Source organism: Chaetodon trifascialis, chromosome 8, assembly GCF_039877785.1.
Source record: "Chaetodon trifascialis isolate fChaTrf1 chromosome 8, fChaTrf1.hap1, whole genome shotgun sequence".
Classification (NCBI taxonomy): Eukaryota; Metazoa; Chordata; class Actinopteri; order Chaetodontiformes; family Chaetodontidae; genus Chaetodon; species Chaetodon trifascialis.
Window position 1 is genome coordinate 1,144,199 of NC_092063.1, and position 17,495 is coordinate 1,161,693.

Genomic DNA, 17,495 nt, shown 5'->3' on the forward strand with positions numbered 1-17,495 from the left:
GTGTGAAATCACGTGACTTATCAGCAGTCAAACAGGCACGTTGTTTCCTGAAGTGTAAACAAATCAGAGGTTGTCTTTGCTGCGTTTCTCCTCCAGGTGGCGCTTAGCCCTGAGGTTTGGAGAAGATGGCGACTTCCTGAGTGGCATGAGAAGATGTACCATGTTTTGTTTTGTTTTCTGCCTTTAAGTATAAACTATCTGGACTTAGTTCTCTTAGCGTAGCAGCAATTCCCACACTTTTACTGTACGTTACAGGTATTCACGAGTAAGTATTGTATAAAAGATAAAACACTATTCGTTGTTTTGCAGCTTATTGTAACGTTTAACGGTAACGGCGCCATGTTTTTTAGGGAAGGGGATGTTAGCCTCATTGGTGCTAATTAAACTTTAGCATGTTTGCTGTTTGAACAGAACCTGAATCAAATTAACTGTATTAACCAGTTTGTCCCAACAGTTAAGACTGATTATGAGTCGCCCATTGTCACTGTCTTCAATACAGAATATGCGGTTCGTTTTGAATCTTATCCATTAATTAGCCGCTTATCGGAGCTAACGAGTCGGCAGTGTTTCCTAATATGAACTGACAACTGCCTTGTTGAAGAGCTAATTCAGGATGCTGTTAAAGTACATACTCTCCGCAAAAACAGGCTAATGTGGGGACACAAAAACTATGTGGAAATAAACGTCCAATACGTTTATCTGTTCAGCATGAGCACGGGCTATTCATGACACAGGCACAGATTAACGTTGACTAGCATTAGCCTATCTGTTGATTGTCAAAGGCTAATGTTTGGGGGTTAGCGTTAATTAGCCAACCAGGGAGCTAGTTAGCCATAGCATAGCATTTGAGTCGCTGAAGCGTCAAGGCATGATCACCACAGTGCCTGTATGTCTATAATTCATTAAACTGCATTTAACCAAAGAATTGTGGAGAAAATAAAATGTTCCTTTGTGTAATTTCCTGTGTCGGCTGACTGCTTGCTGGCCCTGAAACTTGGCTGAGGTATGTTTATCACCTGTGTTTACCTGCCGATCAATCCGGGATACAGAACGTGTCACAGTGTCGACAGCTGTGTAATATTTCAGTCAATATCATGTGAGTGTGAACACACGTTCATGTCATGTTACTGACAACTTGAGATTAACACCATTAGAAACATTATTATTCTGCAATGGGCGTTTATTTCTTAACAGTTTAATGGGACTGTAATCAATATTTAGTTAAACTTGACACCAGAGGAAAGACTGTTTAAGAGAGCTTTCACATGACATCAGTAGAGTTAATCCAGTTGAATTCAAACTTTCAGTGTCCTCCTGGATTTTCACTTCCACTGAGTTAATTTGGCCTGTCAGATAAACTAATATTAAACGAATATTGGATGTGTAAAGAAGAATACAGTGCATTGAGAGCTCTGACGACAGGAACAAATAATCTGTTTCTGGGCGTTGTGTCCGATATGAGCTGATGAGCTTCCTTTTAACGCGACAGTCAAACATTTCAGGCAATATTTATTTAGTATGAAGCCTGTGGTGGATCAGCTGTCTGTTAGCAGTTAGCTCGTAGTTAGCCATCTGGCCTCTACCATTTCCAGCCGCTGTGTTTTGTTCGGTTGCTGTTAGCAGCAAGATGGCGGCTCCCATCCCGGCGCACAGACCTCTGCTCTGCATATTTAACAACAGCTTTTAGTGCCCTAGTATCCCTTCACACCGATGCATGGAGTAGCCGTGCATCGCAGCTGGATATGCATTTCTGCCTCTGCTTGTTTCTGTTAGCCTGAGAAGCTACTGGCGGCTTTCTACAAAAATACTACACAGCGTTCACCAGGCTAAAATGGCGGACAATCTACTGCAGTCTCTGGGCTAGTTGCCGGCACATTGATCCCTCTCCGAATCTCAGACTATATCACCAGAAGAGGGTGTTTATTCACTCTGTTAAATAAAAGTTTCTCAATCTGTGGCAGTGACAGTTGATAACTCCCCGCAGAAACAATCTTTATCCCCGTTAGAAAGGGATAGCTAGTTAGCTACATAGCAAGCTACGTTCAAATTAGCCGGCTAGTTAGCAGGCTAATGCTAATCTTGAGCCGCTATAAACGAGCCAGAGACGATTTCGAACTTTTTGACAAGCCTCGTTACTGAATCTGCATTTTTTTTCTCCTTCGCCGAGGACCAGGAGACGCGAACCCTGACAACAGCGTCATGGCAACCGAACCCGCGTCTCCTGCGGTGCTGCAGCCCCGCTGGCAGAGAGTCCTGGGCTGGACCGGCCCGGTGCCACGGCCCCGGCACGGACATCGAGCCGTTACTATCAAGGAGCTAATGGTGGTATTCGGTGGAGGGAACGAGGGGATCGTGGACGAGCTGCATGTCTACAACACAGGTATGTTACCTGGCTTAGCTCGTGACTTACTGTTTAAATACTCGCCGTGGACTTTAAGCAGCTTTATGAAAAAATGCTAGCCGTTAATGATAATTGAAAGCAAACAATTGTCAGTAGCCACCCTTGCTAAAGAGCTATAATATCTCATTTTAGATTGTGTTCTATGGATGTGATTGAAACCGATGGTGTAAGGAATCTAATAAATGTCAGATTGCGGATTTATTTAGCCTCCCTTAGCTTCTGCCCGTTGAAGGAAACCAGCTAGCCGCCGCTCCGCATGCTAACAGCAGTAGCTGTGTAGCTAACGGAGCCGCTCCGTCAGAAACAGAGAGAAATGGCGCGTTTTTACTGAAAACATTGGTGACGTCACACAAACACGCCCCCAGCTGCAGCAGCAGAGTGGTGGAAATAACAGCGAGATTATCCGTGAAATTGACGTGAAGGAGGCAGTAAAACAGCCCACCTTTGGACCCACAGTCCAAGTTATGATTGTCAGCCTCATATATGCGGAATCTATTGGATCACAATCGCAAAACAAGATTTTATTTGCCAACAAATTAACAAGTTAATGGAGAAAGATGTGCAGAATGATGACACTTCAGCTCTGCCATAATGTCCTTTATGAAGCTTATAATCTTCAGTTTTCAAAAAGGTGATACATCTGTTGAGTGTTTTTCACTGAGGCCGTTGTGTTGAAACAACCTCGGTGATGCTTCAGTATGTAGCTGATAGAAATAAGGAATAATAGGTCAAATGTTGTTATAATAACTTTTAAACAGAACAGATGTTTTCTATTCAGACTGTACAAATGGAATATATTTTTAATCTTAGAACAAGATGGGACTGAGCGTGGAGCTTCTGCTGTTTTGTCTCATCTGCAGTATCACAGACATTCAGCATTATTAATACCAGAGGAGAGCTGATCTACTCACATCACATCAGCTGACCAATCAATGATCAGATTCTGATCTAAGGAGTGTCTTTGTCCAGTCATAGACATCCTCATACGATACACCTACAGTTTACCTGTCTGAGCTCCTTGTACACATGACACACGCAGCGATCTGAACACGCTCCACAGTGGTGCTCGACCAGTTTCCTGGTCACGAGGTAGAGGAGGGAGGGAGGAAGGAGAATGGAACACAGCCTGTGTCTGGGTGGCTGACCTGTACCTGTACCTGTAACATGTCCTCATGTCCTCTGGTGTCTCCCCCTGCAGCTACCAACCAGTGGTTCATCCCTGCAGTGCGAGGGGACATCCCCCCCGGCTGTGCAGCCTACGGCTTCGTGTGTGACGGGACGAGGCTGCTGGTGTTCGGGGGAATGGTGGAGTACGGCAAATACAGCAGCGACCTGTACGAGCTGCAGGTCAGTGATGTCACTGCAGGGGCGGGGCCTCAGGACACGTTGGGCCCACGCTATGCACTGAATACTCAATATGTGTACTGTGGTTCAGCATGTTTTTCTGTAGATAAGCAGTAGTATGTATTCTTTCAGATGTACTGGTCAGTGTGGAAGTGACGCACACGGCGCTTTCCAACCTCACCTCGCCCGCCATTTTCAATACTCCCTTATCTGCCAGTAATCACAATAATATCGATTGTTATGACACATCTTTAAATGCATTCTGAAGATATATGAGAAGAAGTGTGAGCCTCAGATGAACTCGAGCATCTTCGTTACCAAATAATGCGTAAATTTCTGCAAAAGGTAAACGGCTAACATCCCTCCATCACTTAGCCGTCATCATGTGTTCGGCCATCGCTGTAGTCTTCAGTGCTGCTGTGCATTGTGGGATATTTGTGTCCATTGTTAAGTATTGACTGGAAATTGTTTGAGTGCACAGAGCTCTCTAGCGTCTCCCTGAGGCCAGAAGGTGGAACAGGTAGTTTCCAGGTGTGCTGGGACTGCCACGCCCCCTAAAGCTCACAGTTTACCTGGGCCAGCTTATACACCTGGACAAGCTGTGGGTCATTGTTTGTCGTCTTCTTCAGGCAAGTCGTTGGGAGTGGAAACGTCTGAAGGCCAAGCCTCCAAAGAACGGCCCGCCCCCCTGCCCCCGCCTGGGACACAGCTTCTCTCTGATTGGCAGTTGCTGTTACCTGTTTGGAGGACTGGCTAATGACAGTGAAGACCCCAAGAACAACATCCCCAGGTAGGAAACATCAGACTGTCTTCAGGTAACACAAGTCTGACCCACAACAAGACTTACACACACACGCACACGCCAAGGGCCAACCGCCTTCTTGTCCTGTCAGGTATCTGAACGACCTGTACTGTTTGGAGCTGCGGCCGGGCTCCAGCGTGGTTGGCTGGGAGATCCCGCTGACGTCAGGTCAGCCGCCCCCGCCCAGAGAGAGTCACACCGCCGTGGCGTCGAGCAGCCGTGGAGCCAACAGACTCGTCATCTACGGAGGGATGAGCGGCTGCAGACTGGGAGACCTGTGGATGCTCGACACAGGTGAGACAGGCTCGACAGGTGAGAGGTGTGAGAGCATTTCTGGAAGCCAAACCAACATGGGCGTCTGCCAGCGACTCATGAAGAGTCTGACTTCATTGTCTCGTCAGAACGTAGTGTTTTAACCGTCGCACGTCTTCTGTCTGGAGACAAAGACATGAGGGTCTCTCATCTCCTCCATCTGTCACTCATGATACTAAACTAACCTCTGCTCACTGCTGATTGGCTCCTGTTCTGATGACGTCACAGACTCTCTGACGTGGAGCAAACCGGCCCTCAGTGGAAACGCCCCCCTCCCCCGCAGCCTGCACTCTGCTACCACCATCAACAACAAGTAAGACTACACACCTCCCCATCTCTCTCTCGCTCTCTCACTCTCTCTCTCTCCCCCGTGTGTCTCTCTGTCTCTCTCTCTCTCTCTCTCTGTCCCCATCTGTCTCTCTGTCCCCCTTGCGGTCTGTCTCTCTCTCTCCCTCTCCCTCTCTCTCTCCCTCTCCCTCCCTTTCCCCCTGTCTGTCTGTCTGTCTCTGTCCCTGTGGCTGTCTGTCTCTCTGATTCCACCCGTCTGTCTCTCTGTCAGGATGTATGTGTTTGGAGGTTGGGTTCCTCTGGTGATGGATGACGTCAAAGTGGCGACTCATGAGAAGGAGTGGAAGTGTACTAATACTCTGGCCTGCCTCAATCTGGGTACAAATACACAAACACACACAGACAAACTCCACAGCAGAGACTTTCGTTTCGTTAGCCGTCACGTGTGAAAACAGCCTCTACGTCTCCGTCCATCAGAGGACTTCGTGGGTGTTCAGACTGGGGTCTTTCTTGAAAAGTGCTTCCTGGTTCTTCGTGGAGACGCAGGCGTGGCTGATGCTGACATTCACACACACACAGTCACAGTAATACATGCATGGATATATATGTGTGTGTAGTCTATGGCTACACTCACCAGGGGGCGCCGGCTGAGACAGCAGGTCTCATTCATAATGAACAGCAGCCTGTCCCTGTCCCATCTTTTCAGTATGTGTCCACCACTCAGCCTCAGATGTTGATGATTGGTGTTGTGGGAACATGAATTTTGGGGAGGTGAGTTCTGTTCCCACAACACCATGAACACGTATTGACGCACACATCAGGAAGATGATCTCACAGCATGGCCACCTGTCTGACAACCTGTCTGTCTGTGTAGACACCATGTGTTGGGAGACAGTCCTTATGGACAGTCTGGAGGAGAATGTCCCCAGAGCTCGAGCGGGTCACTGCAGCGTGGCCATCAACTCCAGGCTCTACATCTGGAGTGGCAGAGACGGATACAGGAAGGCCTGGAACAACCAGGTGTGCTGCAAGGACCTGTGGTACCTGGAGACAGGTGAGGTGGACTGCTGCTGTGTTGAGCACGCAGACGCTACGTCCAGTTGAGACAGGCTGATGTTTTAGTTTTCTTTGGTTTTGACAAGTGCACCTGTCTGTCTGACCCCCTCTCATCTGTCTGTCTGACCCTTCTCACCTGTCTTTCCTCAGAGCGTCCCTCCGCTCCCTCTCGGGTGCAGTTGGTCCGGGCCAATACATCATCTCTGGAGGTGAGCTGGGGGCCGTCACAGACCGCTGACACCTACCTGCTGCAGCTGCAGAAGTATGACATTCCAGCCACACCTGCAGCCACCTCACCTACCTCCAGCTCTGCCCTCAACCCCGTCCGTACCAACACACCTGCAGCCAGCTCTCCCAAGAGCCCCGCCCCCATTACCATGACACCAGCCAACCAGACCGTCCCACTGTCTGGGATCACACTGGTCCCCTCCCCCACTGCCTCCGTACCTGGAAGCCCATTGACTGCTGCTGCCAAAGCACCAGGTAGGTTCATACACTAGGACAGGTAGACTACCGGTGACAGAGCAGGTAGCTCTGAATGTCCCTCACCTGTCTCCTGTATTTCTGCAGCTCTCCTGAAGGTGGCAGCAGCTCCAGGTGCAACAGGCGGAGCCTCTATCGTCACAGTGAGACAAGCCACACCCAAATCCCCAGTAGCCATGACGACACTTCCTGCAGGTGTTCGTATGGTGGTACCTGCTCAGGCCGGTCAGGGGACGGTAAAGAGATCTTTATCAGTCTTATCTCTTAACTTGAGGTCCACTTGCTTTTCCCGGAGCTCTTTACCACACTCATGGTCTTCATTAACAGGCTCAGATTCTGTGATAATCAGGGACCGCCTGCAGTCTTCTGAGGTGATCCAGTGATGTTTGTACTGCCGCAGCAGGTCGCATGATGCAGATAAACTACGTTTGACAAAAAATGTTAGAAATGGAGTTTTAAAAACAGAACAACACATGTGCAGCGATTAGCATGAGCCTGAGATCAGAAAGAAATGACTTCAAACACCAATGACAAACTCCTGGTCAGCAGACACAGCAGCCGACAGACAGGAGGCCGTGTTAACCAGAGAAACATGAGCTGCTTCTGGGTGAATAAACGTCAATGTGCCTTCATCACTGACATTTTCCAGGACTCACCCGCTGATGGCATACTGCACATTAGACTGTAGACCAGGTCCAATCCAGATTTTGATTTGAAACACTTGATTTACTTGGTGTTCAGATTTTTTTGTCAAATTGCTATTTCTGACTAGACTGACCTTTGACTCTCAAAAGTTTCATCCTTGGTCACACCTCCCTCCCATTTTCTGTCTGCTCTCAGCCAATAGGAAGCAGTCCTCAGATGAGTGGCATGGCGGCGTTAGCTGCGGCGGCCGCGGCGACTCAGAAGATCCCTCCGTCCACGGCAACTATGCTGAATGTCCCTGCAGGGGCAACGATTGTAAAAACGGTGGCTGTGAGTCCAGGATCAAGCAGTCTGCCGGTCAAAGTGGTAGCTCCAGTTACAATGGTACGTATGTACAGTACACAGCTGTGATACTGCGTTTAGTCGATGCTAAACTGGGAATCAATCAAAGGGAGAGCGTCAATGAAAACAGCACTTTAAAATGTTAGCAAACATCACATATTGGCCTTGATTTTACCTCAGCTGCTGGCCTTTGTGTCTCATTCCCTCTAATTTGTATATTTGAGATGTAATAACTTGTAGAAACACAGGAGACCACGAAGCGGTTAAAAACCTCAGCTTCAGCCTGTGGAGTTAACGCACTGGTCAGCAGCTGAGAGGCTGTTAGGAAGCAAAATGCATTATAGCAAGTTAGGAAGTGTTAGGAAGTGAAATACATATCGCAGTTTCATATCATTACTAGATTGATGGGAGATCCTATTTATGACAGGAAAAGTCATGTTTCACCTGGTGGTTCAGCAGCTCTCAGGTGTTCTTGGATGCGTTCATCACAGCTTGGCCTGCTGACATGTCTCTTTCCTCCCTGGAACTCCCGGACATTTTTGGGCGTCCTCTGTGCTACTCTGTCAGCACGTGGCCCCGTCATACCTAAATGTACGAGATGCAGTCAAACACCTACAGCGTTCCTTTAACATTCTGGAAGATACTCTTAAAGACCTAAGACTTGTGCTAGTGGTGGAGAGAAATGACACCGGCAGCAAGGTGCAGCAGAGGCAGCCAGAGCACGACTTTACTCAGTGAGCTGGTACATACAGACGTTCAACAGCAAAGGCCTCTCCTATCTCGTTGACACACACTCATTCTGGGATGATGCCCAGCGGAAGACATCGCATCATTCAGCTCCCAAGATGATATCTCAAAGTCCTGCTATTCTCCAGAGCCTGAGTTAGAAATTATGTATGGATCGTAGTATTTCTGCTACTAATGGATTTAAGATGGAGAGGGTTAAAGAACATGGTAACAGTGTGAATCTGTTACAGTGTAAACTTTTTACAGTGTAAACATGTCTTCTGTCTCAGGTGAGTAACCAGGCCACTCGAATGCTCAAAACTGCTGCTGCTCAGGTGGGCGGGGCCTCTGTAGTCTCCACCCCCGGGATTCCCAACCGACCAGTCATCACAGTCCACAAGTCTGGCACGGTGACCGTCTCCCAGCAGGCTCAGGTGGTCACCACGGTGGTGGGCGGAGTCACAAAGACCATCACCCTTGTTAATAGCCCACTCAGTTTGGGAGGAGGCAGAGCTCTGGTGAGTGATGTCACATGTCTCTTAAAAAGTATCTTTTGACACATTAAAAAGGTTCATGTTTTATTTTAAGACAGAAACAGCTGCAACAATAACCTTGAATCAGAACACCTGATTTTATTTCCTTCATCAGGTAAACTCGTTGAAGGTTAAAAATCTGCCATCTGTCATCAGACTCAGGTGCTGTGTGGTTTAAAGAGTTACCTGAACGAGCTGTCGTTCATTCATTTGTGGAACAAAGGCTTTTAGGACCAAAGTGGGACACATTATAAACCTTCTAGTTTATAGAGCAAATCAGTTCAGAGTGGAGGTGTTACTGGTCAGGCTGGGATCAGCCCAGCCTCCCAGATCGTCCAGGGACAGGTGACTGAGATTTAGTGATACATTAGAGGTACATTAACACCTGAGACATTAAACAACCCCCCACCCCCCTACCCCCCCATCAGACAAAGGGCGCTCTCCCAGCAGGAACCATCTTGAAGTTGGTGACGTCAGCTGACGGTAAACAGACCACCCTCCTCAGCACCACACAGGCCGGATCCACATCCACCAAATCCGCCATTCTGGGCGTCACCCCGGCGACCTCCAAACCCGGTACAACCATCATCAAGACCATCCCGGTGTCTGCGCTGCAGGGGGCCGCAGGTAAGGGAAAACACACATGAGTCCCTGAGCTGGTCTTTATGTTCAACTGGATGGTTGACTAAGTGAAGCTCCTCCCCTACAGGTGCTAACAGTCCAATCACAATCCTGACCACCAAGATGGTGACACCAGGAAGTGCCGGCAAAATCTTCACCACCGTCCCCAAAATGACTGCAGCTGGCCAGCAGGGCCTCACACAGGTAACACACACACACACACACACACACACACACACACACACACACACACACACACACACACACACACACACACACACACACACAGGTAACACACACAGCTAACATCTGCCTGAAAATGCTTCTCTACCTTCCTCCTGCCTTCTGCTCTGTTGCTCTGTGGCATCACTCATTTCACTTTTGTCTTTGTGGCTGATTGTTGGGACGAGATTTGACGGGTGAGAGAGTTTATAAAGCTCTGACGTTCATCACCTGGTCTCTGCTAAAGGTGACTGTGAACAAGCCAGAGACCCAACCAGCTGATTAGTGTCAGACACCTGGATAAATGTTACCTGAGGATTCAGCTCTCTCCCTCCTTTTCGTGGTCTTCTTTTCCTTTTGTCATTCTCACATTGTACAAAATCAGTAATCTTAGTTTAATGTCCAGAGCCTGGAACGTTCTCAGGTCCACCTCAGCCAGGACAAACCTGTGGTTCTGTGTTCAGGTGGTGTTGAAAGGAGCTCCTGGGACGCCTGGTACGATCCTCAGGACCGTCCCGATGAGCGGAGTCAGACTGTTGTCACCGGGAGCGGTCGGCGCCAAGCCCACCGTCACCACACTGGTCGTCAAGTCAACCACAGGTACGTAGTGGTCGGAGTAACACACCTGCACTGAGCCATCCGTGTGTCTCTGACAGGTGTGTTTGTGTCCCTGCAGGTGTGTCCACTCTTGGCACAGTAACAGGAAGTGTCTCCACCTCGGTGGCAGGAGGTGCAGTCGCTGCTGCCAGTGCCTCCCTGACAACACCCATCACCACCCTGGCAACCATCGCCACTCTGGCCAGCCAGGTTACCACAGCAACCACTGCAGCAGCAGGACCCAAACAGGTGACTGACTGATGGCTGTGGATTGTCTAATACTGCAGTAATACTGTAGTTTTGTGTCTCTGTACAGTACGATAGTACTGTAGTGCAGTACTGCAGTAATACTGTAGTTTTGTGTCTACAGGTGACTCTGATCACGACTCCAAGCGGTGCCGAGGCTCAGCCGCTGGTCCAGGATCTGCCTGTCGCCATCATGGCTTCTCCTACTTCAGAAGAACCTGGAAGTACTTCAAGTACTTCTACTACTACTACTGCAGGGGGAGAGCCTGGAGACAGTGGAGCTGTTACAGGTACAGAAACCAGTGATACTGCTAAAACTATTACTACTACTGCAGCTGTAGATACAAGTATTAGTCCCAGTCACTGTAGAGGACAGGGCAGGATACTCATGATACTGCAGTAGTACTGCAGTACTGCCGTCACTGCACTGAAAGCTTGTGTAGGTGAAACATTAACCTCTGTAGACACAGTGAGTAATGACGAGTGTTGATGATGCTGCAGTGACGCTGGTCTGCTCCAACCCGCCCTGCGAGACGCACGAAACGGGAACGACCAACACCGCCACCGTCGCCACAGCAACCATGGGCGGCGATGGCAGAGTGTGCTCCAACCCACCCTGCGAGACGCACGACACGGGAACGACCAACACCGCCACCGTCGCCACAGCAACCATGGGCGGCGATGGCAGAGTGTGCTCCAACCCACCCTGCGAGACGCACGACACGGGAACGACCAACACCGCCACCGTCGCCACAGCAACCATGGGCGGCGATGGCAGAGTGTGCTCCAACCCACCCTGCGAGACGCACGACACAGGAACGACCAACACCGCCACTGTGGCGTCCGCCGGCACCAGCCGAGTGCTACAGGTGAGCTCCCTGCAAGGCAGGCGTCTGGTCCAATGGGGGTCACTTACAGTCGAGCTGCCGCAGTGATTGGACCACGAGATTCAGTTTCAAGTCAGTTCAGTTCAGTTCAGTTTTATTTGTAAAGCGCCAAATCACAGGAGTTGAGAGGAAGAAGAGACTGAACTGTGAGTGTTTCTGCCTCCAGGTGTGTTCCAATCCACCATGTGAGACCCACGAGACAGGAACCACCAACACTGCTACCACAGCTACAGGTAACCTGCTGACACACCTGCAGCCTCACTTTGACACGTTAAAACAGGCACGCACCTCCTTTACACAACAGTCTGGACTCCTGGAAGAACCCTGTGAGGACACGAAACACAGGAACGTTTTCAGCACGTGGAGACAAAGATGGCGAAGAGCTGACCTGAGGCCAGATTTCTGATGAGCCTTGTCACATTTCAGTGATTCATCCTTAGTTGTTAGTTGTTGCTGCCGTCTTGTTCTGTTACCACAAAATGCAGTAAAGTAAGTAATGAGCACTCAAACACCTGCAGGGACTGACGCAGGACAGTAATGCTTCAGATGAGTCGTGCAGAACAACAAAGCATTGAAAATAGCATGAACAACAATAACATTGAACATTAAATATAAAATGTACGTTACATTTGGCTGACACCAGCAGCTTGTGCAGCCCTGTTCTTCCCCATGCACCCTGGCCATTATTTGAGACCTGGCTTTTATTTGAGGCTGTGTGGCAGCAAAGACCAGCTCCATCAAACCTGAGATTCTTTATTTCAATGTTCCTGTCCTGGAAAAGGACCAAATGTCTTGGAAAAACTAAATCCAATGATTGGATCACATGTGAACAACTGATGAGGATGAATGATTTTAGCTATCAGAGCCGAGATGAATCTGTAGAATCTGAATCTGAGCTGGAGCCTCGTGTTCGCCCGCTGATCCTGTTCCAGTCTCCAGTGAACTTAAAATCCTGAGTATCAGAGCACTTCGGATCTGACACCTGGATTCTCTGTTCGAACATGTCTTGCCTCGTGTCCTCCAGTCTGTGACGCAAGTGCCCCTCCTTCTGGCCCCCACCCCCTGGAGATCTGAGAGCCGCGATTGGACGAAAAGAAGATGCAAACGCTTGCTCATCCCTAGTTAAGAGTGTTTGAACACTGTGTCCGTCTGTGCTCTTTGGGTGCCTTCAGCAGGAAGTGACATCACTTCCTGTCCTCTGTGTCTCCAGCTCAGCAGGGTGGAGACAGTCTGCAGGGAGACTCCACAGACCCCTCCTCCTCCTCTGATCCTGCCTCCTCCACCACAGCCAGTCAAACTAGAGCTGTTACCACGGTTACACAGGCCACACCCACCCCCGGACCATCCATACCTGTAAGTGACGCGCGCACACACACACACAGACACACATCATTGCTGATGTCCCATGATTCATGCCGTTTGTCTGTGGCCAGATCTCCCTGTTGGTTGGAGAGGGCAGGGCGGAGTGCTCAGAGGCCCACGCCGTCACCATGGAGACAGCAGCAGGAGAGGGGGAGGGGCCTATGCAGATGGACAGCCAGTCAGACCACACCATGTCATCTGCACCTGCAGTGTTACAGGTTCATGTGGAGGGCAGCGAGGTGGCAGCACAGGTATACACACACACACACACACACACACACACACACACACACACACACACACACACACACACACACACACACACACACACACACATACACACACACACACACAGATGACAAACCAGCTCGTCTCTCTCTCAGATGGAGTCTTCAGACGGTGGTCTTCCTCAGGAGCTGATGTCATCAGAAGGGGATGGAAGCGAGGCCGTCTCTGGGGCGACGACCCTAATGGTGACGGGGCTGACCCCGGGTCAGCTCGCTGTTACCACAGCAACAGAGGAGGCAGCCCAGCAGGTGACGATACAGGCGGTACTGCAGGCAGCAGGACACATGGGTAAGATCCAGCCTCATTGTGTGTGTGTGTGTGTGCGTGCGTGCGTGCGTGCGTGCGTGCCTGCCTGCGTGCGCGCTGCATGGGTTCACCCGGCTCTTGGACTCTGTTCAGGTCCAGGACTCTGGACTCGCAGACCTGGTGTCAGCCTGTCATGTGACACCTTAAAGTCTTCTGTCATTTCACTGAGGTGTTGGAGCTTCTGTTCGTCTTCACATTCTTCTGTTGACGGAGCAAAGTTTCACCTTAAATCTGTAGAATTTATGACCAATCAGGGTGCAGTATTCAGCTGACGCTGATGTGGAACTGTGAGACCTTGGCGGTGAAGACGGACCCGCGCTGAGGGTCTCACAGCAGAGCTGCAGTCAACGTGCGGCAGCTTGGCGAGGTGATCTGACATTTGTCTCTGTCTGTTGCTGAAGCAGAGGGCTTGGCGGATCAGTCCATCCCCATCGTTCTGACCCAGCAGGAACTCGCAGCTCTGGTCCAACAGCAGCTCAACCAACCAGAACCAGAACCGGCAGAACCAGAACCACAGCACAGCAGCATGCCCACAGGTAGACCTGCTGCCACACGTACCTGTAACATGAACCTGGTTTGAAGATGAGCTGTCTCTGTTCTGAGCAGACTCCTCACAGAGTTCATGCTGTCCGTCAGGCGCTGGATGAGGATCTGGACACGGAATGAGGTTCAAAACGGTTCAGGCAGACCGTCTGCTTACACATCCGCTTGCTTCTGATCAGGAATGTTTCTCTGTGTTTCCCAGAGGGCCTTGCTCCAGCCGACAGCCTGAATGACCCGGCAGCAGAAAGTAACGGACACGAGCTGACATCATCAGCAGTGACGAGCGCTGTGGCACGATTGGCCAGTACGTTTGGCCCCACCACTCCTTTGACAGCCAGCCCGGCTAAGGTTCAGTCGTCTGCCGAGGTGACCAATGGCATCGCAGCAACTGCAGGGGTGAGAGACGCAGTGCTGCGGAGCAACAGCGGGGGCAGTATGCTGCGACGACACAGCAACAACATGCTAATGGTGTGTCTCTGTGTGTGTGCGCACGTGTGTGTAGAAGCAGGGTGTCCAGGTGAAGTCATCGGTGAAGGACAGTCAGTGGTTCGACGTTGGAATCGTCAAAGTGACCAACATGGTGGTGACGCATTATTATGTCCCCGACGAGGACAACATGGCTGATGTAAGAATCTGAAACTTTTCATTGTCACGTTGCTTTTCAGGTAAATGAACAACACCTGAGCTCGTGTCTTGTGATTTGACTCCTGGGGTTAGACACGATCAAAAAGGAACATCTGCATTTCGAATCAGTACAGTCCAGCACTAGGCATGATGGGAAATGAACGCTATTGCTACGATTTGTTAGAATACAACACGAGGTGTGCACACCTGTCCTGGATATGCTGACCATGACTCTGCATCCCTACGCTTGTTGTCAGTGTTATTGGTGATGTTTCTACCTGCAGGACGACTCGGGAGTGATGCCGGACTACAGTCAGATGAGGAAGGTGGAGCTGCAGCCGGGAACAGCCTATAAATTTCGGGTTGCGGGGATTAATATCTGTGGCCGTGGGGCGTTCTCGGAAGTGTCTGCATTTAAAACGTGTCTTCCTGGTTTCCCCGGAGCGCCGTGCGCAATCAAGATCAGCAAGGTGAGCCTCACTTGGTTAGTCACGTCCGGTCCTGTTAGAACCGGCAGCACACGTCTCTGATATCACACCAGTTCAACCGCTGTCGCTGTAATGTGATGTGATAGAGACCAGAGACCAGCAGAGGGAGCCACATGTCTCTGCGTCCTCCAGGCGCTCTGTGACGGCAGAGGAACCTGGTGCTCTCATGATTTATGGTCTCTGTTACCCCTTCAGCAAATAATCCAACACCGTGAACAACAAAAAACAACCAAGGAAGCAATAAAAGACTAAAATACACCTAAATAATCCAGCCATGTTTCCTGAAAGGTTCTGGGACGCAAAATGTTTTTTCTGTCCCAAGACCAAGTGTGACATCTGTCCTCAGACATCTGCTGATACGAAGTACTGATCTGGTATCAGTCTCATCTGTAAAACCTGTAGCTCTTTTTCTGTAACATGAAGTCAGAGATGCTGTGGAGCTAAAATCATCAGCAGGTTACTGCAGCGAGTTGCCTGATGTGTGCAGTAAACCAGCAGGTGGTTTCAAGGCAAACATAGTTCTGAAGTGAAGTCTCAAACAGCCTCTGCTGCTGTGGATCTTCAGTCTGTTCGCTTCGTCGTCAGTGCACATAGTTCCAGTTCTGAGACAACAGAATGTAGTTCAGCACCAAACCAGAAGTGCAAGAAGCATCAAACTCTTTGAATCTGCTTCTGCAGAACCTGGACGGGGCTCAGCTGACCTGGGAGCCTCCTGCGGTCACATCAGGGAAGATCACGGAGTACTCGGTCTACCTGGCCATCCAGTCCAGCCAGGCCACTTCCTCTGGTTCTGGTTCTGGTCCAGCCCAGCTGGCCTTCATGAGGGTCTACTGCGGTCCCAGCCCGTCCTGCCTGGTCCAGGCCTCCAGCCTCGCCAACGCCCACATCGACTACACCACCAAGCCTGCCATCATCTTCCGCATTGCCGCTCGCAACCAGAAGGGCTACGGGCCGGCCACGCAGGTCCGGTGGCTACAAGGTGAGACGGATCACATGATGAAGTGATTGGAATAAGATGTTGGTGAAAAGTGTCACAGTGTTTTCAGGGTTTGTGTCGTCTGACCAGCTGAATGATGATCAATAAAGTTCTGATTGACGTCTTCATGATGTCTGTTTGTCTTTTGTCTCCTGTAGAAAATAGCAAAGAAGCCAAAGCAGCAGCAGTGAAGAGAGCAGCAGCCTCTGATTGGTAAGAACCGACTCCGTTCAGGACCAGTTCGGTATCAGGACTCAGAGTCCGTCAGTGACCCTCAGACACAATGAATGAATGATTGGATGAATGGATGAATTCACTCCATTAGATTGGCTGTTTCTGCTGCTCGTTGTTACATGATGATCAGAGACAGAAGACTTCATTGATTGGCTGTGATGTCACATGACCTGCAGACACTCAGCACCATCATCAGCTGAACTAATTATTATTACTGATTATTGATTATTATCACATTTCTGTGGCAGCGCTTCATCTCTTTAAATCTCATCACTGCTTTCTCGTCTTCAGTAAACCTGTTGGGCCAAAGAAGTTCAGAACCGACCAATAGGAGGAGCCAATGTTATGCTGAAGACTGCCATTGGTTACAGTTGCGTTAAGACCCGCCCTGCAGCTGGTTACCATGTCGACGAGGAGGCGGGGCTCTGACAGCCCTCTGTTTGACTTGTAGGATATTTGTACATTATCGACCAATTGGAGCTCTTTTCCTCCACTACACTCTTTTTGTTGTCATGGAGATAGCAGGGGCGGAGTCAACGCCTCTTCACCCTCAAATGGAAATCATGTTTGAGATAATTAAAGGTAGATGGCTCCATCTGCCCTCTGGTGACCATGACAAGGGTCAGAGGTCACGGTGCTGTCTGGGGGCAGAGTCTCAAGGGCAGTTTAAACCAGGTCTGCTGTAAATTATTTCCTTTCTGTAGCATCAAAATCTTTAGTTTAACCTTTTTATAAACATCTGTAAGGAAATATTTCTTCTGTGGTTTCTGTCTCTTCTGCTGCTGAAAGTTTGTCGAGCAGCTGTTTGAGAGTCAAATCTGTTTGTGAATATTCTCTGAACAATAAAGATTTTTAGAGCATTTTTTATTGGCCGTGTGGAGTGCACTTCCTGTCCTGTTCGGCTGATCTCAGCTCAGTTTCACGTGTTTCTGGTCAGCATTTTGTGGCGGAGTCCGCCTTTCCCGCTCTGGAACGCTGCAGTCCAGCCAGTGCTAACAGACGCTGCGCGCTGTCTGATGGCTCATCAGCACTTTGTTGCTCAGCAGGTGTTCAGGGACGCAGAGAGCCAATAGGAACGAGCTGAGCGTCCTGATGAAGCCGCTGTCAGTGCAGACTTTGATAAGAATCCAGAATCCTGAGCAGACTGAGGCTGATCTCAGACCAGTTTC

The 17,495-nt window shown here is 49.7% G+C and overlaps 1 protein-coding gene across 5 annotated transcripts; it reads left to right on the plus strand.

Annotated features, from left to right (window-relative positions):
* The first annotated feature begins 162 nt into the window (after positions 1–162).
* hcfc1b (host cell factor C1b) lies at positions 163–17,193 on the plus strand. 5 transcript variants are annotated; one of them, XM_070969468.1, is made up of 29 exons: positions 163–265; positions 2,168–2,380; positions 3,600–3,748; positions 4,375–4,535; positions 4,639–4,841; positions 5,088–5,172; positions 5,419–5,525; positions 6,022–6,201; positions 6,354–6,686; positions 6,774–6,922; positions 7,527–7,715; positions 8,690–8,917; positions 9,361–9,559; positions 9,642–9,757; positions 10,240–10,375; positions 10,452–10,621; positions 10,743–10,908; positions 11,120–11,487; positions 11,672–11,738; positions 12,716–12,858; positions 12,939–13,118; positions 13,251–13,443; positions 13,863–13,997; positions 14,207–14,400; positions 14,507–14,629; positions 14,913–15,098; positions 15,795–16,095; positions 16,251–16,305; positions 16,618–17,193. In XM_070969468.1, the coding sequence occupies exons 2-29, from the start codon at positions 2,200–2,202 to the stop codon at positions 16,655–16,657; spliced, it is 4,737 nt and encodes a 1,578-aa protein (XP_070825569.1). In that variant the 5' UTR covers positions 163–265; positions 2,168–2,199; the 3' UTR covers positions 16,658–17,193. The 5 variants fall into 5 exon arrangements, with proteins under 5 accessions (XP_070825569.1, XP_070825570.1, XP_070825572.1 ...); XM_070969469.1 differs by lacking the exon at positions 163–265 and having other exon boundaries at positions 1,613–2,380; positions 13,866–13,997; XM_070969467.1 differs by lacking the exon at positions 163–265 and having other exon boundaries at positions 1,619–2,380.
* Positions 17,194–17,495: the final 302 nt, after the last annotated feature.

What these genes read in the sequence shown, in the direction of transcription:
- hcfc1b (XM_070969468.1), top strand. Translation starts at nt 2,200, where the DNA reads ATGGCAACCGAACCCGCGTCTCCTGCGGTGCTGCAGCCCCGCTGGCAG. An exon ending in TGGGAGGAGGCAGAGCTCTG is followed by an intron (nt 8,918 to 9,360) that starts GTGAGTGATGTC and finishes CCCCCCCATCAG; the next exon opens with ACAAAGGGCGCTCTCCCAGC. An exon ending in CAGCAGCAGGACCCAAACAG is followed by an intron (nt 10,622 to 10,742) that starts GTGACTGACTGA and finishes TTGTGTCTACAG; the next exon opens with GTGACTCTGATCACGACTCC.